This window comes from Xyrauchen texanus, chromosome 19 (genome assembly GCF_025860055.1).
Source record: "Xyrauchen texanus isolate HMW12.3.18 chromosome 19, RBS_HiC_50CHRs, whole genome shotgun sequence".
NCBI classification, from domain to species: Eukaryota; Metazoa; Chordata; class Actinopteri; order Cypriniformes; family Catostomidae; genus Xyrauchen; species Xyrauchen texanus.
In genome coordinates this window covers 44,136,643-44,160,114 of record NC_068294.1, presented here as the reverse complement: position 1 = coordinate 44,160,114, position 23,472 = coordinate 44,136,643, and the positions used below count along the sequence as shown (strand labels likewise).

The following is a 23,472-nucleotide window of genomic DNA, read 5'->3' as shown; positions in this document are numbered from 1 at the left end:
TCCTGTTTACTGAAACTGTGAAACAGTGTTATAAATGATTCAAAGCTAGGTGAGTTAAAGCAGTGCTTCTGTCTGAGTGAGTATCATATCTGGAAATGGAAACCAGGATTCAGTCCTCAAGATCCAAAGACTCATTTCACAATCTGAAGCAGCATTCACACTCTTCTGCTGGGATTGGACTCTTCTGGAAACTGGACGTCAGAGAAATGCTGTTCATCTTTGGACTGCTGCTGCTGCTGATACCAACTCATACATGTGAGTCCACTTTCAGATCAAACTCATGTTAGGATGCCATGTGTTTTAAAACGAAAGGTTTTTGAGTTTCTGTTGGTCGATTTGAGAGTGTGTTTGTGTTTGTGTTTGTGTTTGTGTTGTTCAGGTGTGGAGATGTTCTGCAGGTTTAATCAGACAGATCCCTGTTACACATCTCTGGGACACAAACTCTATCTGCAGATGGTGATGGACGCTCGTAATGTTGAGCTGCGTTTTAAAAAGGGGACGGACAGTACGGCAGATGCTATTTTTAGAGTAAAGAATAACAAGATAATGGAATTTAAGGAATATGAATCCATTAGAAACAGATCTGAGTTCATCTTTAATAATGGGACTCTGATTTTAAACAGTGTGATCAGATCAGATTCAGGGACATACAGATTAGAGATTTATAACTCTGATGGCACACACACACACACAAACAATCTTCAAGTGATTGTTGAAGGTAAAGTAACAATTTCTTAATATAGATAAATAAATCATGCCACTTTCAGCTCTCTTGGCTGATCACATATTTTAATTTGGTACATCAAACATTTGCTAATCCAGGATTCCGTGTTAACTGTAAATATTTCCTTGATGTGGAAGCATCTAAATGGTTTTATTTAAGTAACAACTACTAGTTACAACTTGTTACATTTCGGTGTGTGTGAGTGACTGTTTGAGGTTTGTCAGTGTTAAACGGAAGCTTGTTGAGCAACTTGTCATTAAAAGTAGTTAAACTACTGAACCACTATTGAAAAAGTATGTGGCTGCTATAATCTACACTGAAGTTATATTTATGAAGCAATATTTCAAATATACATAGAACAATCCTTTAAAAATAGTTCATTGATTCAGAGGCAAAATGTTATTGCACAAAATACAACGAGCATTTTCAAATGAACTCAGTGAGCATGACATCATCAAAACTGTACACCCATATTTAATTAACTGAGTCAAAATCTCATAATGAACAGCAGCATTTAACTAATTATTAGAACATACGTAGAAGACCTTAATGAAACGTAAAACACAACCATTGACACTAACCATCCGAACGAACGTGTGTGCTTTGCGCATCTATTTGGATCGCACGCAGAGCTTTAGAAGTTCTGAGCAGCTCTTTGTCTGCATTGGTGGACAGCGGAAAGAGAACACTGTCTCCAAACAGAGGCTTGCCCACTGGATTGTGGATGCCGAACCCTGGATGTTCTTCCTCCTAGCCCTCTTGCTCACGAATTCTGCAGAGGAATGCATGGCCAGACCCTGTACTTGCGCTACATGCCCTGTACCAGGGTAAGTGCTCCACAGGTTTTCGGTTTCCCTGTTAACCTCCTGTGATGTATCTTCCATGGTGTAGGTCTACACTTAGGGCCACCATATGCTCAGAAATGGCCCTGCCCTTGAGGATTAACCGTTAACTGAAAACATTAACTAAAAGTTAACTCTCCTCATTTACCTCGTAAGAAAAACGCTTTATGCGTGATGTCACATTTAGTCGTGTTGCACAGATGCTCATTGGGAAACGTAGCTGGTTACTGGATAAGCTTTATTGTTGTGAAAAAAGGCTCCACTACTGTCACGCTACTGAAAAACAAAGTTAAGTTAGTGGTTGCTAATGTTAGGTATTTACTCCTCAACACTGTTCTTGGACTGTACTGTGTCCCTCCCTCCAGCTCCTATTGGCTCAGTGGAAGTGTCAATCAATTGCTCGTCCAGTGGGGAGAAGCGGGTGTCCTGCTCCTCTGAGGGGGATCAGCTCATCTTCAACTGGACTCTGAATGGACAAGAACTGGAGGATGGAAATAACACCATTCATCTGGATGAGGAAATTTCTGGAAGCATCACCTGCACTGTGAAGAACCACATCAGTCATGGACAGTATACCACTAGAGTAAACCGATGTGCTGGTGAGATTATAATCTTTGAATGTCTACTGATTTGTTAAAACACCATCAGAAAAAAATATTCTACAATGTGTTATTACAGGAACAACTACTGCAACTGTGACCTCACATCTGACCTCTACAGTGAACGACAGCACACAGACATCAGGACATGGTACAGCTTTAACAGATCATACTCTATGTGTGAAAGACTCCTTGGTCTGAAACATTTTCTCCAAGGATATGAGAGTGTTTTGCTAAAAAACTAAATACTGACATTTCAGACATAAATGGTAAATGGTCTGCACTTATAATGGCGCCTTTTTTTTTTTTTTTTTTACTTTATTTTTATACATTTTAACAAATTACAACAACAAACTAAACATTCCTTGACAACCACGGTGGCCTAAATAAAATGAAAAAGAAAATACAAAAAATACATAAAACACTATAGTAAAATAAAAAGAGAGAGATTAAAATAAATATATATAACCCCTTTTTTTTAACAACATGGAATAATTAAAAGTTTCACACCAGTCAGTTCACCTTCAGTGCCTCAATGTATATACTAATAGGTGTCCACCTTTGTATGAAAGTGTCCAGTTTCAGATGGAGTTGGGCAGTCATATGTTCCATTCTATAAATAGATATAAGTTTTTCTCTCCATTGACTCATTTTTGGTGGGTGTGCCTTCATCCAATTACTTGTAATGGTTTTTCGTGCACATAGTAGGAGGACATGCAGAATATATCTCTGGTTTTGACTACAAAAATCCTGGGGTATTCCTTCAAGCAAAAAATACAAGGGAGTAAAAGGCAGATCTAGATGCATAATTTTCATAATCTCATCCTTAACCCCTTGCCAAAATGTAACTAATTTTGGACATTCCCAAAATATGTGTGTGTGGTCTCCTACTTTCCCACACTCCCTCCAACATTTCTCTGCTTCTGGATTATCCACAAATTTTGATATCACCTGTGGTGTTCTAAAAAACCTGATTTTCGTTTTCCAGTCAAACTCTTTCCAGTTATGACTGTGGATGCCCTTATGACATCCTGTGCATATGTTTACCCAAGTCTCATCCTCTATATGATCATTCATTTCAAACTCCCACTTTGTTTTAATATGGAACGTATTATCTGTTGAATGAAGCAGTAGTCTGCTGTATATGTGCGACATGTGTTTTTTATGTAATAATAATTCCTTGCATTTATATAGCACTTTTCTAGGCACTCATAGCGCTTTACATAGTATAGGGGGAATCTCCTCAACCACCACCAGTGTGCAGCATCCACCTGGATGATGCGACGGCAGCCATAGTGCGCCAGAACGCCCACCACACACCAGCTATTGGTGGAGAGGAGAGAGTAGAGTGATGTAGCCAATTCAGGGATGGAGATTAATACAATGCCATGGTAGATAGGGGCCAATGGGGGGTATTTGGCCAGGACACCGGGGTTACACCCCTACTCTTTACAAGAAGTGTCCTGGGATTTTTAATGACCGAGAGAGTCTTTTTGATCTTGGGAGGGGAGCAAGACAGGGAGATGCTATGTCCCCTGTTTTGTTTGCACTTAGCATTGAACCCTTGGCCGAGATCATAAGATGTAATCAGTATATACAAGGAATAACTGATGAGGGGGGAAACGATCACAAGATTGCCTTATATGCAGATGACATTCTTTTGTTTATTGAAAATCCAACAGCGTCAATACCAGCTCTCCTTGATTGCCTTGACAGAGAGTCAGGACCTCGGTTTAACATCTCATCCAAAGGACAGTGCCTTTTTTACAGTCTATACTGTAAAAGTGTCCCCGTCACTATACTGGGGCATTAGGACCCACACAGACCATAGGGTGAGCACCCCCTGCTGGCCTCCCTATTACCACTTCCAGCAGCAACCTTGGTTTTCCCCAGGAGGTCTCCCATCCAGGTACTTGCCAGGCTTTTTTAATTATTTCCCTTTCCTTATGATTTGTGATATAGTTTCTTATTTGTAGGTATCTAAAAAAAATCATTTGATGATAACATAAATTTTTCTTTAAGATCAGAGAAAGAGCGCAATGTATTTCCGTCAAAAAGCTGATCAATCATGGTAAGACCCTTCTCCGTCCATCTTTTAAAAATAGCATCCCACCGGGAGGGTAGAAACTCAGAGTTATCTGCTATGGACATAGCCCTTGGTAGGGTTGCCACTCCTTTCAGTTTTTTCTGAACTGTTGTCCATACTCTCAGAGTTTGCTTAACCCATATATGTGTTATTTTCATCTTCTGAGATTGAGGTGTCATAAAAGCTAGTATTGATAAAGGGGCATTTGGTACAGAGCTCTGTTCTATGTTAACCCATCCTATTTCAACATCATTATTAATCCATGCCACTATCGATGCTAGCTGGGCAGCCCAATAATAACATCTTAAATTAGGGAGACGCAGCCCTCCTCTGTCTTTTCCTAAAGTCAATGTTTTTCATTTTATTCTGGGTCGTTTATTCTGCCATATGAACTTTAATATTTTGAGTTTTTCTAGCATATTAAATGTAGTTGCAGGAATTCATACTGGGAGGGATTGAAATAATAAAAGCAATCTAGGCAAAATATTCATTCTTATTGTCTCAATCCTACCAAACAGTGAAAGTGGCAACACTTCCCATCTTAATAGATCCTTTTTAATGGTATTAATTAGCTTATTATAATTTGCCTGATACAACTGTGAATGTCTAGGTGTAATGGTAACTCCTAAATATTTGAATCCCTGTTTAGACCATCTTAAAGATGTTCTATTGTTTAGTTCTACGGGCCAGACTCCAGTGATCATAAGTGCTTCTGATTTGGTTGAATTGATTTTGTATCCAGAAATGGATTCATATATGTCAAGGCAATCAAGGAGAGCTGGTATTGACGCTGTTGGATTTTCAATAAACAAAAGAATGTCATCTGCATATAAGGCAATCTTGTGATCGTTTCCCCCCTCATCAGTTATTCCTTGTATATACTGATTACATCTTATGCTCTCGGCCAAGGGTTCAATGCTAAGTGCAAACAAAACAGGGGACATAGCATCTCCCTGTCTTGCTCCCCTCCCAAGACCAAAAAACTCTGAACAACAGGCGTTCACCCTAACTTTTGATTTAGGATTATGGTAAAATGTTTGTATCCATGAAAGCCCATTTAGCTTCAATAGCTCTAGTGATTTTTTATTTCCAGAGTTTTTATGTTCACATTCCAACCTTCTTATTCCTTTCTCCAATTCCGATCGCTTATGTTCCCTTTGCTTTTTTATTTTGGATGTAAGTGCAATAATCTTTCCCCTTATTACTGCTTTGGCTGCATCCCATAGCACAGAGGGTGATACAGATCCATTATCGTTTATTTGAATGTAATCAGCCCATTCCCTCTGTATTTCCTCTTTATTTGCTGCCTCATTCAATATTGAGATATTTAATCTCCAATATTTAAACTGCTGTACTATGAAGCTCAGTTTTTGAAATGCAGAAAAAGAATAGCTCCCATATATTTGTGACATAAATGTAAAGTCTTTTTCTTTTGGGTGGAGATATCTCCAAGTGTCGACCAGCCCCAACTCATTCATCATCCCCAGTGCTGTATTTGTTTTGCGTGATTGGGGTCTCTTTTCTGCTGGCAGCCTGTCCATAAATGGGTTCAAGACACAATTGAAATCTCCACCTATCACTACAATACCCTCTGCTTCATCAGCCACAAGTGAGGAAATTTTCCTAAAAAAATATGGACAGTCTTCATTTGGAGCATATAGATTCAAAAAAGTTATTTGAATACCCCCAATTGTTCCCACAACCATGATATATCTGCCATCTTTATCCTTAATAGTCTTTTCATCTGTAAAATAGACAGCTTTACTAATAAGAATGGCAACCCCCCTTTTTCTCCCTTTACCATAGGATGCACTGAAAACCTGATCCACCCATTCTCTTTTCAACTTTAAATGTTCTAAGTCTGAGAGATGAGTCTCTTGTAACATGGCAATACCACATTTTAATGTCTTGAACTGATTTAGATTTTTTTTCCTCTTTACTGGGCTACCTATCCCCTTCACGTTGTAACTAACACATGTTAAACTTGCCATAGTTATTAATAAATGTTATGCCTATTTTGCATATTGCCACTTTGGGCTGGTCATAAACCAAAAAATCAATCAATTAGTCTATTAAAATGTACACATAAAGCATCACCGCTGTCAAGGAAGAAAGAACAATGAACTTGAACATCATTTTGAACTTCGCCACATCCAACTGTTTGTACTTGACACAAAGTGGATTCTTCCAAATAAAAATAAAAACGGCAACCAGTTCCCATTTGAATGTGGGCAGAGAGTTGTGACTCGATCTCTCTGGGGGAAAAAGTACACCTTGCGTGTTTGCGACCACGGCATTTAAATGGTTCCCTTGCGGGGGTCGCAGCCCAAAGGGCGAGTGTCATCCACTCAATAAGTCTTATTACTTCCGCATTTATTGAAAAAAACCAACAAAATTAACCAGTCCTAATGTGGCCACGGCATAAATGCCTATCCCCATACGGACTCTGATATAGCCCTCCCGTTAACAACTTATAGTTCTCACCTCATGTTCACTAGTCACGATGAAGGGAAAGAAAAAAAAAAATCTTGCTTGTATATGTTCATGGAAACAAAACTAAATGATCTGCTCTGAGAAGAAAGCTTTAACATCCGCATCTGACATCGTTGCTTGACTAATCCTGCGATGGCCTCCTCTCCGCGTCTGCCACAGGGTTTTTGACAGCTCCATCTCCAGTGCGTCACGTTCCCCCATTTGCGTCTTGATACCGAGCTCTTGTAGTGTTGGCAGAGCATCCGCCAATGTAGAGAATGTTTTGTCACCGGTGGTCGTGCAGGATAGAAGCTCCGTGCAGTAATATCCTTCTTCTTAAGTTGTCTAATCATGTCACGCACCTGAGCTCTTTTTCTCTGCAGATCCGGAGAGTAGTCATTATCAAAATAAATTCATCTGTTATTATACATGACTTGTTTTTGTACCCAGGCCTGACGCAGAATCGCTTCTTTTACCGGGAAATCCGTGAATTTTACTACTATTGATCTGGGTGGTTCCGTTTCTTTTGGCTTAGGAGCCAGTGCTCTGTGAGCCCTTTCAATTTTTATGTCGCCATTGGAAAGAGAGCTTAGAGTTAAAGTGAGTAATTCTTTCACGAACTCAATTGGATTCTTCCCATCCTCGCTGTGTTCAGGCACTTGGTAGATTCTTAAGTTATTTCGTCTCAACCTGTTTTGCAGATCATCGCACCTTGCAGATAGTTCCACCTCTCGTTGCAGCACGTATCGAATCGCCCTCCCGTGACGCATCACGGAATCCTCGCTGTTGCTAATACGTTCTTCGGCCTCTATGATGCGCGTTTCCAACTTTGTTATCTGACCTTTCAATTCTTCGACCGATGTCTCTAATCTCGTTAGCGACTCCTTCGTGCCGATGTGCCCCTGTTGGTTTTCCTTTCGCAGTTGTTTAAGTTCACCAACTAACTCCGCCATGGTTACGGAGGAGTCGGAGTTAGCCCGTGTCTGGATAGGGCTCGGAGATTTTTTCCTTTCGTCTCTCTCTCTCAAATTATCGTGTTTTGCCCCAGATTTGGCATGTCTGCTAGACGAACTCATCTTCAGGATGTAAGATGTATTTTATTTGCCGAGTTAAATTTGATATTTTAGTTGGTTTAACAATAAATTCACGGAGACCACGTTTTCCAATATCTATTCAGTCATGGCGTCACCGGAAGTATATAGCGCCTTTTTAACCTTAACGGTATTCAAAGTGCTTTACAATGCATCTCATACACACATTCACACATTCATACATTCATACACCAATGGGGGCATAGCTGCATACAAGGTGCTAGCCTGCCATTGGGAGCAACTTGGGGTTCAGTGTCTTGCCTAAGGACACTTCGGCATGTGGAGTCACATGGGCCGGGAATCGAACCACCAACCCTGCGATTAGTGGCCGACCCGCTCTACCACCTGAGCCACAGCCGCTCCTGTGTACATACACATTGTTAACCTTTTTCTGCTTGTTTAACATAAAAGCTCTTGTGTGCTTTTTTCTATAGTTGTATCAGTTGTTGTAGCTCTGGGATCTGGTACTGTAATCCTTATTCTGCTGGTCATCACAGTATATCACATTTATAAGAAGAGAAAACAGTTTAAACCGACTGCAGGTCAGTTCATTGAGTTCATTAATCTGCAGTCAATATATTAACAGTTGCGGTACAAATGCAATTTAACAAATGACAGATAATTGGTCTTTCAAAAACAACAGATGCTAAATATAACGTGTTCTCATTTGCAGAGGTTGGTGATGATACAGAACTTGTGTACGCTCACATCACTCATAAGAAACTCAAAAGAAAGGATGAACACAAGAGATCAGGTGAGAAAGTGATATTTAGAAAACTGAATGAAGCTCAAAGGTTTGTTCTCTTTCAGCAAGCATCAATACAACAAAAACTAACGTCACGGTTACTGTTGTAACCTCCGTTCCCAGAGGAAGGGAACGAGATGTTGTGTCAAATGAAGTGACACAAGGGGTCTTCCTGGGACGGCAAACGTACCTCTGAACCTGAGAAAAGGCCAATGTGAAGTTGGCAGACAGAATTTGCATGCCCCGGACATACGGGTATAAAGGGAAGCGGGGCAGTGAGTGCCAGTCAGGATTTTGCACTGAGGAGCCGAAAATAAGGTACAGCCATTTACAGTGGTAGGTCTAGTGCTGTGGCAGGAGGGACAGAAAGTCTCGTTCCCTCCCTCGGGGAAAGGACGTTACAACAGTATCCATGATGTTCCCCTTCTGTCACTCACTCGACGTTGTGTCGAATGAAGCGACACAAGGGGTCCCATATAAAAACGCTACGCACTGACCATTATGTGAACTGTCGAGACAGGTGAATGCAGGCTACTGCGTGCTAGAGGCAACTGTGTCGGCTGCACGTAGCCCTCCCCAATGCCCCCAAAGAGATGTCACATACAGACCTTAGGTTCCCGCACCCCTGAGGGAGGGAACTGGTGCTACATGACTAGCATGGGAACAAGCCCGGCAGCCACGGCCTTCTCTCTCACTATGTCTCTCACCTAGGACATGAATCGGCTGGGGCTATCTTAATGCTATAAAATGCATCCGGGAAGGCGGTCTTTCCCAGTCCTATTCTTTCAGCCATGCATCCAAACTCCGCTTGAGAGGCACTAAAGGGACGATCGCTTTTGACGTACCAAGCGGGGCTTCGTGGCATGGGGGAGCAGGTAATAGCATGTCGGGTGGCAGAAGAGCGTCCCGCGGCTTGCGTGCTGAGAAAAGACTGAAAGCACTTACCTCCCTCCATGCACCCGGCAGGGAGTGGGTTAGAGACTGAGGAAGAGGTCCTAGAGAGGTGTCTTTGGAACTCGTCAGTGCTGGCCTGATGGGGCTGAGCAGTTGCAGGGCCGGAGGCGAGGGAACTGCGTCCGGGGAGCTATGAGCGGTGCCCTGACCCGAGGATTCGATCGAGTATCCGTGAGGGGGGGTGGAGGTTTCCAGTCCAGCCTCGTGCTCATGGCAGCCCAGGAAAGCATAGCGGACATCTGCGCGGCAGCAGACCCAAAGGTGGCAGCCCAGATGAGTCATCAGCATCAGACGCCGCTGTGACACTCTACGATGCAGCGACGATGTCATCATCCAATTCCAGGTGCTCAAGGGAGAAAACAGGCTGGCCGCGAGGCGAGCCGCACTCATCCTGAGCTCGGACGGAAGCAAGCAAGCGTGCTGAGGGGTGGGTGGTTCGTGGGAATTTACCTGGCAAAATCGAGCCTGTCGTCATCCCCAAATCGCCTTCATCGCCAGCCGGGTCGTCCTCAATCCCGTGGGAAGAAGGAATGACGCGGTTTGTGCTGAAGTGGCTTTTTCCCATGAGGAAAGAAAGCCATGACCCTAATGTTGCCATGGCTATGCTCTCGCACTGAGAACATGAACCATTCATAAAACGCTGCCTGCGTGTTATCGCAGCCCAGGCACGCGAGGCAGCTTTTATGACCGTCAGAAGTGGAGTGAAATCAACCGCATCCAGGAACTACACAGAGACAGAAAAACATCTTTAAAAAGACGTGTCCTGAAAAGGACATTCAAAGCCTGCTGTGTATTGCTCTTTTATGAGTGGGAGCTCTTTTAGAGGAAATCAAATCTTTTTAGGAGGAGAAACACTCTTTCAGGCAATGAAAGTGCTGTCGAAGCACCCAGCGGCGTTGACTGCACAGCGTGCAGAGAGAGAAAACGCCAGTTGGAAACGCACCCGTAGATCCAACAGCAGTGCTTCTTGCCAACAGAGGTGATTGAAACAGTGGTGAACTCAGCTTTACTGTTGCACAACCATTCGGCTCCGAAGAAAAATTCTGACTGGCACTCGCTTCCCCCCTTCCCTTCGTATGTCCAGGGCGGGGCATGCAAATTCTGTCTGCCAACTTGACATTGGCCTTTTCTCAGGTTCAGAGGTATGTTTGGCATCCCAGGAAGACCCCTTGTGTCACTTTATTCGACACAACGTCGAGTGAGTGACAGAAGGGGAACTAGTACATTTGGCTTTGGAAAGTAAATAACATAATACATGGTTAAAAAAGCAATGTAAGAACAATAATCGTACTCTTACTGATCTTCCGAACAGTTTGTAAGAAATATTTACATCATTAAATATTCTCAATTATGCACCAATGGCAGTTGGTTATATTCACTGGCACCTGCAGCTGTTTAATAAAAATAAGAGTGATAACCGATTCATGAATGAATCATTCCTTTAAGTCTCTTTTCAGTGAATTGGCTAAACAGGCTTGGAAAAGGGTTTGAATCAATTTGCAACTCAATAAAATATTATTAATTAAAAAATGCTTCTCTCAAAGTCACCAGAACTGCAACCAAAGCCCCATTATACTTCCGGAGAAGTTCTTCTTCATTATTGTAAACAGCCGAGCAAAGATATACTGTTTGCGAACATTCAGAGACCCGTCACACCGCTGTGGTGGGCGTTTAGAGGAGCATGTAAATATGAGGACACTCAGCAAAATCTTAACTAATGTGACATTAAAATGTGTTATAAATGACTTTATGCTATGAGTAGAATTCTCATGAGGTCAGTAAAAGAAGCTGTTTTTACCACTCTTTGATAATTTAAAGTAATATATATTCAGAAGAAAATGCACAGTTTGTCTTGTTTACATTATGAATTCATGATGCTGTTGAGCTAATACACTATATGCAGCCATAATATGCACTGATTTATGATGACACTGATACAAATGCAAAGGTGGGTGTAGAAAAGAGTGTTTGTTTTGCAGAATACTGACAAAACAATAATGATGATATCTTACTTTAGACAGATGTGTGAATGACTTTCTCTGCAGATAGCACATGAATGAAATGGCACTTCAGAGTATTTCAGTAGATTTTATTCCTTTTGTAGACTAATTAAACAAACAAAAATCACACGACATTGTCTTGGAAAATGTCTGTATACATATAGATAAATTTGCATCAGCTCACTAATGTTTATTGATCTTGAATCTGGTAAGTGTAGCTCCGGGTCATATCTACTGAAGATGTGGATAAATCAGAATAAGAAACAGAAAGAGCTTTATTGCCAAGTATGCTTACACATACAAGGAATTTGTCAGAGAGATATAATTTATCAACAGAGATAATAATAGTGGGCCAACACCATTCTCTCAATGACTTCATGACCACAGATGTCAGAGCGACAGGTCTGTAGTCATTAAGTGCTGTGATAATGGGTTTCTTTGGGACAGGGATGATAGTGGAGCATTTGAAGCAGCAGGGAACTTCACACTGCTCCAGTGATCTGTTGAAGATCTGTGTGAAGATGGGGACCAGCTGGTCAGCACAGGATTTTAGACACGTGGGTGAAATACCATTGGGGTCCTGTGCTTTCCTTGTCTTTTGTTTCCAGAAGACCCGGCACACATCCTCTTCACAGATCTTAAGTGCAGATTGGGTAGCAGGAGGGTGGTTGTAGTAGGTGTTGATGTTTGTGTGAAGTGAAGGTCAAGAGCAGGTGTGGTGTGTGAGACTGGGCTTTTCAAATCTACAGTAAAATACATTCAGGTCATCAGCCAGTTGTTGATTCCGTACAGTGTCGAGGGATGGTGTCTTGTAGTTTTCAATGGCAGTAAGAAGGTGTTTAGTAGCCGGTTAGAAGTTTCCCCAGGCTAGCTGTTACGAACCAACTAAATTAATTGGCTAGATTTTGTACTAAATTACGTCACCCATTCGTTCTTCGATTTCATATGAAGTATACCAGGGCCTCAAAGGTACACTCAGTCAGATTCCTGTACATACCCTCAGATGAAATCCTCTATGTGTCCATTAATATGTGTATGTAAACGCAACACATTCATCATCATTTATCTCATCCCATTGTTTACCATTTGTTCATTATCTGTTTGTACTGTCTGTAGAGTTGACTCCGACTGGAGATGTAGAATATGCTACAATAAATCATCAGACAAAGATGAAGATGATGGAAGAGGTTTAGTATGATGTTCATCCCTACTAGAAAAGTGATGAAGATACATGGATGAGTGAAGAAACATTTAAAAAGAAAACCTCTAGACTGAAGAGAGTGGACAGTAAGGTAGATCTCCAGGAGCAGTATTGTTTACTCTGGTTTAACTCCAAATAACTCCATTAAATATTTCTGACTGCTAATATAAAATTTGATTATACAGAGGCATAAAATACACAATTTTGATGTATTCAGTGTATTTGTATTTACATTTTTTCTGCTGTTCATGAAAATTGTTTAGTGATGGTTAGTTGTTGTTATTGTTTTGTTGTTGTTGTTTTTTAGTTTATTAATATTTTCTTTGAGTGCTGTGTTTGTTTTGACTCTCCTTGGCTGAAGTGGAGCACCTGTTCATTATTCCTTAATAATAATTAAAAGAGATCTGGTAACATTAGATCTGTTAGCTTTCCTGATATAAAGTAAATAATAAAGTATTGTCTGTGTAGTATTTTTATGTATATTAAAATGGTAACATATTCTTAACTGGGTAGATTGTGACCTTGTGTGGTGAACTTGAGTATTGGCAGAGACAAACTCTAAAAAAATGCTATTTTAACCCAAATTAGGTTGATTTTAACCCAGCCTCTGTTCAAATATGGGACAGAACACACGTCGGGCTTAACTAACCCAGCAAGTTCGGTCATTTATTCAACCCAAATGCTGGTTCATTTTTACAGAAATGCTGGGTTAATTTGAATATTTTCAGATTGTTTTATCCTTCAAAAATATTGTAAAATAAACCATACCATAAAAAATGTGTAAACATGGTAGCTCCTTTATTTTGGACGAATATAAATACATGTAATAAATACATTTAAACAACCGTTACAAACATTTTAGTAAACAGCATGTAGAACAATAAAGTAACATTTATATATTTTTTTAAATAAATTAGGCATTAAAAACAACCAACACCCATTGTTGTATTAAAAGGATAGCTCAACCAAAAATAAAAAAGTGAGCGTGTTTACATGCACATTCTTACACTGATTATGCTTAATAAGCTGAAAAAGGTATTTTGCGCACAGAGTGGGTAGGAAGAGCAAGCTAAATGTAAGAATTCGGAGCAAATTCACATTCAAATCAACTTTATTCAAGTGCAAAATTGATTTTCGTTTGCTCAGAATGAATTTATCTTTGCAAGAAGATACATTACTTTACAAAACTGAGTTCAAGCACATGCAAAATAACTATTTCTTTTTTTCAGTCAAAATATCACCTTGCACGTGCAGAATGGTGGCACATATATAACTCCAACAATGTGCGCATGTGTTGAGCGCATGCTCTTCACAGTTTGACGTCTAAAGTAAAGAATAACGCGATTATTTCAAATGTCACGTCAACATAGAAATGATGGACTCTCTTGGTCCATCACATAGGTCAACGTAAAAGTAATCCATACGACTCCAGTGCACTAACCAAACATGTGCCAAGTGTGACTTCTAGATGTGAAAATGAACATTTATAGTAAAAATAAAGGACTTAAATATTGATCTGTTTTCACTTGTCATTTAACCTCTGGAATCGTATGGAATTCTTTTTTTACAGTATTTGCTGTTTGGAGCTTCAAAGTTTTGGTCACCATTCAGTTGCATTGAATGGACCAACAAAGCTGAGATATTCTTCTAAATTACTAAAAAACAATTTATGTAAGTAATGAACAAAATCCATAGATGAAGTTACTAGGTGCATCCCAAACCGCACACTTCTGCACTATTCTACGTCATTTTGAAAGTGTAAGTTGAAAATGCAACAAAAAGAAATGTACTAGGAGATGATGCACTTTTTCAACCATCAAGACGGAGTGTGGAATGTTGGAGACTTGGTGCACTCAGTGTAATCGTCTTGACGTGCATAGTGGAAAAGTTACCGGCAACAATGGTGATCTGGCAAAACAATTGTAAATAATGGAAAATATGACAACTAGCAAAATGTCTGTGAAGACAACACCTTACAAAAGTGAGTTAAAAGCTTTACCATCGTACCATGATGTGTGAATATGTATATTATTGAGATGTAAGTTTATTGAGTGATGTTGCGGTTCCTCACGTGGATAAGGCGGTTGCGGGGCACTTGTTCCCGCAAAGTGCCGCTACCAGGCGGAGTTGCCCAGCACTCCCATGTAGGACTACGTCGTCTCTGGCAGCCAAAGCCTACAGCACTGCTGGTCTGGCCGCCTCTGCCCTGCATGCCATAGCCCTCCTGCAAGTCCACCAGGCCAAGGCACTGAAAGAACTGCATGAGAGTAGTTCTGACCCCGATGTGTTGCAGGAACTGCGCTCGGTGATCAACCTCAACCTCCGGGCAATGAAGGTCACGGCATGGGCACTCAGGCAGACGATGTCCACTCTTGTGGTCCAGGAACACCACCTATGGCTGAATCTGGTCAAGATGAGGGATGCTGACAGGCATGCTTCATGAATGCGACCATCTCTCTGGTCGTCCTTTTCCGCAACACCGTCAAGGACTTTGCCCAGCAGTTCTACAGTTGCACACCTTTCCCCGGTGCGGCACAAGAGTGCATCACGGTCTGCTCGCCGAGGGCGCCCCCCAGCGGCGGTGAAAGCCCAGGTGGCTCCGCGCCAGCACGAGCAGTGTCCTCGAAAACAGCATAGAGCCCCCCCGCCTCACGGACGACCCAAGGAGGAAGATGTCTGCTGGAACTCGGGAGCTGGTAACCAGACCACTCTGTCCCCCGGAGGAGGTCCGGGATGAGAATATTTTGTTCCCCTTTTGTTTTGTGTTTGCTGCACCCTGGACGGGCTGCGGTATCCAGTTTTCTCACTCCTTGGGTCACATAGCCGAGACCATATGAGACCCCTTCAGCACTGGCTTCAGACTCGAGTCCCGAGATGGGCATGGCACACATTGCGTGGACATCACACTGGTCTGCTTCCACTTGTTCAGCCCTTGGACAGACCTGCAGGCAGGATTCCCCCTACAGCAAGTGTGCAATGGGCAAGCAGCTGAGGCTCCTAGACAAGACCTTGATTGAGTTGGCACATCAACTGCCTCGAGTTGTTGGCAGTACAGCTCGCCCTGTGGAGGCTATTCCCATCGATCCAGGGCAAGCACGTGTTGGTCCGGATGGACAACACAGTGACAGTAGCATATATATATGGCCAAGGTGGCTTACATTCTTGTCACATGTAGCAACTCGCCCGCCATCTCCTCCTCTGGAGTCAGCTGTGGCTGAGGTAGCTGCGGGCCACTCACATCCCCGGCAGCCTCAACGCCACAGTGGATGTGCTGTCATGGCAGGTGATGTTCAGGGGAGAGTGGAGACTCCATAAATGTAAATGTAAATGTATGTGGTCCAGCTGATTTGGAGTCGATTTGGCAATGCACAAGTAGACCTGTTTGCTTCCCGGGAATCCTCCCACTGCCCACTCTGGTATTCCCTTATGGGAGCCCCCCTTGGGACAGACGCGCTGAAACACAGCTGGCTCTGGGTGCTGCGCAAATATGTGTTCCCCCAGTGAGCCTACTTGCACAGACCAATTCACCCTCATTGTGCCATACTGGCCCACCCAGACTTGGTTCTCGGACCACACGCTCCTCGCAACAACACCTCCCTGACAAATTCCACTGAGGGAGGACCTCCTCTCTCAGGAATTGGGCACCATCTGGCACCCATACCCAGACCTCTGGAACCTCCATGTCTGTTCCCTGGATGGGATGCGGAAGACTTAAGTGGTCTACCCGCGGTGTTAAACATGAACCCTCTGGCCAGGGCTCCCTCCATAAGGCAGCTGTATACCCTGAAGTGGTGTGTGTTCACAAATTGGTGTTCTTCCCGAAGCGAAGACCCCCAGAGATGCACAGTGGGGTCAGTACTTTCCTTCCTGCAGAAGTTGGAGGGGCAGCTGTCCCCCACCACCTTGAAGTTGTACATAGCTGCTATAGCGGCACACCTCGACGCAGTGGTAGGTAAGTTTCTTGGGAAGCACGACTTGATCATCAGTTTCCTGAGAGGCGCAAGGAGGCTGAACCCTCCTATGCTGCGCCTCTTTCCCTCATGGGACCTCTCTGAGGTCCTTCTGGGCCTTTGGGGAACCCCATTCATCCCCCTAGAGTCAGTCGAGTTAAAGGCCGTCTCGTTGAAGACCCTCCTGACCATGCTCACTTCCATCAAGAGGGTCGGGGAACTGCAAGCCTTCTCTGTCAGCGAAACGTACATGGAGTTCGGTCCAGAGGACTCTCATGTGATCCTGAGACCCTGATCGGGCTATGTGCCCAAGGTTCCCATGATCCCTTTGAGGAGGCAGACCCAGCCTTATCGTTGCTGTGTCCAGTGCGTGCTTTGCGCATCTACTTGGATTGCATGCAGAGCTTTAGGCACTCTGAGCAGCTCTTTGTCTGCTTTGGTGGACAGCGGAAAGGCAACACTGGAAACAAGTGATACAGTAAAATACGTTTAATATTTCCTATTTTACCAAGTTAGAAGATCTCTTGCCCTGTATAATAAACAGCTTTAGTCTGTTCTAATTATCACTTGGCCTGGTTTTGTTTTTGTTGAATAAACATAATATATTATATTTATATATGACATTTAGTCTTTGGTACACATTATTGTGTTCTGTTGATGAAGGGTTACTTGCGATTTACTGATGGTGCTTTGTGTATTGATAGGTTAATGGTGGCGCGTAAGGATGCAGCGGCTTACAGCTCTCGCCTTTGGTGCATTTTTGCTTGTTTTATTGTGTGTTTTTTGTTTGTTGCTTCTGTGAAGCATAATTACAGCCGTCAGAAATTATTAGACATCGGATTTCAACACAAGATTACAGTCACACTTGACTTTTTTCACACCCACAATATCCCGAAGGATATCACCAGACCACCGGGATCTCCGTGGATTGTTGTTGGTCCTGGCAGATGACGCAGACGGCGACGGGAAAGAAAACAAAAGCGGGGCTGCCGGGCCGGCCTTCTTGCGAGACTCAGGAAACAACCACATAAGCCTCCTCTACCAAGTATGTTTCTCACTAATGCAAGATCTATGGCTCACAAAATGGACGAACTGAAGCTTTACATCGCCGGGAATCACTATATCCACGATTGTTGCATTATGATATTATCGGAGACCTGGCTTCACCCAAGGATCCCCAACGCTGCAGTGCAGCTAGCGGGTCACACTTTACATCGCTGGGACAGAAACAACGACTCTGGTAAGAGCAAAGGGGGTGGTGTGTGTATATTTGTGCACAATGACTGGTCAAACAATAGTATAATCTTAGATAGTCACTGTTCTCCGGATCTGGAATTCATGACTGTTAAATGCCGACCGTTCTTTTTACCGTGAGAGCTAACAGTAGTGATTGTCACCGCTGTTTATATACCACCCGACGCAAATGTTAGCACAGCTCTCGCCCTCTTGCTAGATGTCATAAATAAACAGCTATGTGCTCATTCCAATGGAGTACACATTATAGCTGGAGATTTTAACCAGGCAGATTTGAAATCAGTACTTCCACATTTCTTCCAACATGTTAAATGTCTGACCAGAGGAGATAACACACTGGACCGTGTGTACACCAACATTAAACATGCATATAGAGCTATTCCTCTCCCTCATCTAGGCCACTCAGACCACCTCTCTCTGCTTCTTACTCCAGCATACATCTCCCATAGAAGATGGAAAACACCACTCACAAAAACTGTTTCTATTTGGCCCGAAAATGCACTCTCTCAGCTCCAGGACTGCTTTTTACACACTGACTGGGAAGTCTTTAAACATCATGACCTGGCTGTTCACACTGAGGCGGTACTGGCCTACATCAAGTACTGTATGGACAACGTCACAGTGAATAAAATCATCTGGGTTTTTCCCAACCAGAAGCCTTGGATGACCAGCCAAGTCTATAAGCTCCTCAAAGATCGGAAAGCTGCTTTCAGGTCAGGTGATAGAGCTCTTTACAGTGCTGCTAGAGCCAACCTGAAGAGAGGAATTAAGGATGCAAAGAGGGACTACAAAAATAACGTAGAAGATAATTTCACAGACGGTAAACCACGACAGGTATGGCAGGGATTCCAGCACCTAACAAACTTCAGAGGCAGCAGCTGTGTAGCTGGAAACAGCTCGGCTCCACTAGCAGAGGAACTGAACTGCTTCTTTGCTCGTTTTGATAAACCACAGCTGCAAAATATCACACCACTTCAGTCTACAACAGACTCTGGTACCCCCTCACTCACTGTCCAGGAGTATGAAGTGAGGCGGCTGCTTAGAACAGTGAACACACTGAAAGCTTCTGGCCCTGATGGCATCCCAGGGAAGGTGCTCAAGGAATGTGCTAACCAGCTCTCAGGAGTCTTCACAAACCTCTTCAACCTCTCTCTGACACAAGCTTTAATTCCATCCTGCTTGAAATCCTCCATAATTATCCCCATACCAAAGAAATCAGCCACAGATAACCTCAATGACTATCGCCCCATTGCCCTTACACCGATCATCACAAAGTGCCTTGAGAGGCTGGTGTTGCAACATCTGAAAACCTGCCTCCCCTTCACTTTTGATGAACATCAGTTTGCTTATAGAGCTATCAGATCAACTGAGGATGCAATAGCCATAGCTCTCCATAATGCGCTGTGCCAATTGGAACATCAGGAGAGCTATGTGAGGATGCTTTTCATTGATTATAGCTCAGCATTTAATACTATCATACCGGACATCCTCTTCTGCAAACTCACAGATCTGGGCTTCCCTTTACTCACCTGTAATTGGATCAGGAATTTCCTGACGGACCGCCCTCAGACTGTTAAAATCAGTCCTCATTTCTCTTCCACCCGCACGCTCAACACTGGCTCCCCTCAAGGGTGAGAATACAGTGGATTATTAACACCGCGCAGAGGATCATTGGTTGCCCTCTTCCCTCCCTGAAGGACCTTTACAACTCCCGCTGCATCAGCAGAGCCAAGAACATTGAAAAAGACCACTCTCACCCTGGTTCTCACCTGTTTAATCTGCTGCCCTCTGGTAGCAGATGCTTTAAGTCAAGGACAAATAGACTCAAGGACAGCTTTTTTCCCAGAGCTATAATTACACTGAATGCACATATGCACTGAACACCTTGGATGTACTGACATCTTACCCAGTACAATATGTGTATTTATGTATTATATTTCTGCGCAATCTCCATCTCTTTATACCTTTAGTTTAGTATAGTCTTGTATTTGTCAAAATATAATTTTGACAAACTGTGGCAACTCTTTCTATGTTTTTTTTTCCTTATTCTTTGTCCTAGCTTAAACATTTTAATACATCACTTTGTACTATGTATTATTTATTTATCTTTTTATGTACCATGCACCTTATGCAGACGCTCCGCAATTTCGTTGTATCTTGTGTACAATGACAATAAAGAATAAAGCATGAATAAAGTAAAGTAAAGTGTACTTACGGAAAAACCGTTGGGAAACACTGTCTTGGTGGAAACTGTAACTCTGTTTTCCCCCATTATGAGGAAACTTCCTCTTTGTGGTGTGAGACTGGGAGATCTTTGCTGACATGAGTCCAGTTTATCAGAGTGATGATGCTACATGAGCCTCCGAACACAGACTGACAGAACTCCACACACTCATGACACAATCTGAAGCAGCATTCACACTCTTCTGCTGGGATTGGACTCTTCTGGAAACTGGACGTCAGAGAAATGCTGTTCATCTTTGGACTGCTGCTGCTGCTGATACCAACTCATACATGTGAGTCCACTTTCACATCAAACTCATGTTAGGATGTGTAATATGTGTCTGTTCCACTGATTTAATTATTAAAGCAAGATATATATATATATACTGTATACTATACCCGAGTTCTTATATAATGAAAAGTTGATGTAGTTATATACGATTGTGTGTTTGTGTTGTTCAGGTGTGGAGATGTTCTGCAGGTTTAATCAGACAGATCCCTGTTACACATCTCTGGGACACAAACTCTATCTGCAGATGGTGATGGACGCTCGAGATCAAGAGCTGGAGTTATATAACAGGGTGCTGGATGACTGGCCATTTATGGTTTTAACAGTGAAGAAGAACATACTAATGAATAAACATGAATCCATCAGTGACAGATCTGAGTTCATCTTTAATAATGGGACTCTGATTTTAAACAGTGTGATCAGATCAGATTCAGGGACATACAGATTACAGATTTATAAATCTGGTGGAGCACAAACACATGGAATAAATCTTCAAGTGAATGTTGAAGGTAAAGTAACTCTCTCATCTGACTTATTACAATCTCAAGATCTCCAAAGATCTCTGTAAAAAAGTTTTTTCATTCATGGAGGGCATTGTGGAATGTTTGGAAGTATTGTGTGAAAAGTAACTGCACTTTATATTCTATTTATTAAGAACTGTGTTCAGAATGAAATATTAGTGCACCACTTACCAATAATGTCCATTGTACACTGTACACTACCTATGGAATTATGCTCTTTTGAACTATGTGTGGCACGTCTGGTGTCCCTCCCTCCAGCTCCTATTGGCTCAGTGGAAGTGTCAATCAATTGCTCATCCAGTGGGGAGAAGCGAGTGTCCTGCTCCTCTGAGGGGGATCAGCTCATCTTCAGCTGGACTCTGAATGGACAAGAACTGGAGGATGGAAATAACACCATTCATCTGAATGAGGAAACTTCTGGAAGCATCACCTGTACTGCGAAGAACAGCGTCAGTCATGGACAGAACACCACTAGTGTAGACCGATGTCCAGGTGAGATTATTTCTTTGAATCTACAAATATCAGCATCATATGTCAACTTAAGGTTGTAGTTGGTACTCAGTGTGTTTACTAATTTACTACAGTTAATATTTTCCCAGTATGTCCAATTATATGTATACAGTATAAAACTTTGTTAAAATTCAACTAATTGTTATTTTCACATAGTAACAATTAAAACAATAATTTCAAGTTTTAGTAGACTTCCAGTGGCTTGACTGACTTACTACAGGTCACATTTATTCCAGTATCTCTCATTATATTTATACAGTACTATATTTTTCAGAAAAAATAAAAAAAAATAAAAAAATCACAAAAATTTATTAAATTAAATTAAATATGAAACAAAATAGAAAATAATAAAACAACAAAATAGTAAATCAGAACACACAACACCTAATCATAAGACAGCACATAAAACATGAATAATAAATTAATAAAATGCTAATGTAGACCTGAAACTGTTGTAAAAATGTGTAGTGTTGCCATGTAAATGATTATATTTTGTTCTCTCGGGCTCTTATTCATGGTCATGGACTTTACTGACACCTAGTGCATGAAGGGTGTATGATAAATGACAATGAGCTTTTGTTTGTCATAAGGATTATTCTAGATGTATTTCTCATTTCTAGAACTTGTGCAACTATAATAATGTTACATAGAACAACATCTCAGAATATCTACATTGTTTATATCTATACAGTAACTCCACATTTATACTGTATATTCCAACTCCTGCAGATATATACATTTAACTGAACATAGACCGATTGATAGATTGACTGATTGATTGATTGATTGACTGATTGACTGATTGATAGACTGACTGATTGATTGATTGATTGATAGATTGATTGATTGATTGATAGTCTGATTGACTGATTGACTGATTGATAGACTGATTGATTGATTGATTGATTGATTGATTGACTGATTGATAGACTGATAGATTGATTGATTGATTGATTGACTGATTGATAGTCTGATTGTTTGATTGATCGATTGATAGACTGATTGACTGATTGATAGACTGATTGATTGATTGATTGATTGATTGACTGATTGATAGACTGATTGACTGATTGATAGACTGATTGATTGATTGATTGATTGACTGATTGATAGACTGATTGATTGATTGATTGATTGATAGACTGATTGATTGATTGATTGATTGATTGATTTATTGATTGATTGATTGATTGATTGATTGATTGATTGATTGGTTTTGTGTTTGTGTGTTTGTGTAGTTGAGCGTTCAGTGTCTGTGGTGTTTGTGGTGGTGTGGAGTTTGGAGATGATGCTTCTGTTGACTCTGTTAGGAGGTTTTCACATCTACATCACATACTGCAGAACACACACATCAGGTGAGACACATTTATCATCATTGTTATTTGTATAGCGCTTTTCACAACACACACGTTTCAAAGCAGCTTTACAGAAGATCAGGCATTAACAGAAAATGAAACTGTAATGTCTATAATGGAGTGGTGGTGGCATAGAGGGCTAAAGCAAATGGAAACAAATAGAATAGTATTATAATTTAGAATATTAGAATTTTATATGGTTACATGAAGTTTCATAGGTAGCCAAAGTAACGATGATAAAATGTGGTTAATATGATCATATTTCTTGGTTCTCGTCAGCACTCTGGCTGCTGCATTTTGAACTAATTGAAGTTTATTTATTGATCTTGCTGGACATCCTCCCAGTAATGCATTACAATAATCTAGTCTTGAGGTCATGAACGCATTAACTACTTTTTCGGCATCAGCAACAGAGAGCATGTGTCATAATTTAAGCAATATTTCTTGGTGGAAGAATGCTGTTCTACAAACATTGGAAATTTTATTTTCAAATGATATATTGGTATCAAATATAACACCTATGTTCTTCGCTGTTGAAGTACATACAGTATATCGAGAGTCAAATGATATATTAGCAGCTTATTTTTAGAGGTTTTTGGTCCAATAACTAGTACCTCTGTTTTGTCAGAATTGAGTAGAAGGACATTTCTGGCCAT

General features: G+C 41.6%; 2 protein-coding genes across 4 annotated transcripts in view; both read left to right on the top strand.

The window, feature by feature from the left end:
- LOC127659612 (hepatocyte cell adhesion molecule-like) overlaps positions 1–23,472 on the top strand; it is a 93,893-nt gene that overhangs the window by 55,569 nt on the left and 14,852 nt on the right. Inside the window, exon 1 of one of the 3 annotated variants that reach the window (XM_052149508.1) lies at positions 20,142–20,434. The exons of the other annotated variants lie outside the window; for them this stretch is intronic. Within the exon in view, the coding sequence (XP_052005468.1) occupies positions 20,386–20,434 (49 nt within the window). The 5' untranslated portion in view covers positions 20,142–20,385. Of the gene's footprint in view, positions 1–20,141; positions 20,435–23,472 lie in introns of those variants that run through there. 3 annotated transcript variants of the gene reach the window in all.
- Positions 59–13,218, top strand: LOC127659602 (T-cell surface antigen CD2-like). The gene is made up of 7 exons (XM_052149491.1): positions 59–255; positions 380–718; positions 1,932–2,165; positions 2,245–2,316; positions 8,249–8,356; positions 8,488–8,568; positions 12,630–13,218. Exons 1-7 carry the CDS (start codon positions 96–98, stop codon positions 12,704–12,706), a joined length of 1,071 nt encoding a protein of 356 aa, XP_052005451.1. The 5' UTR covers positions 59–95; the 3' UTR covers positions 12,707–13,218.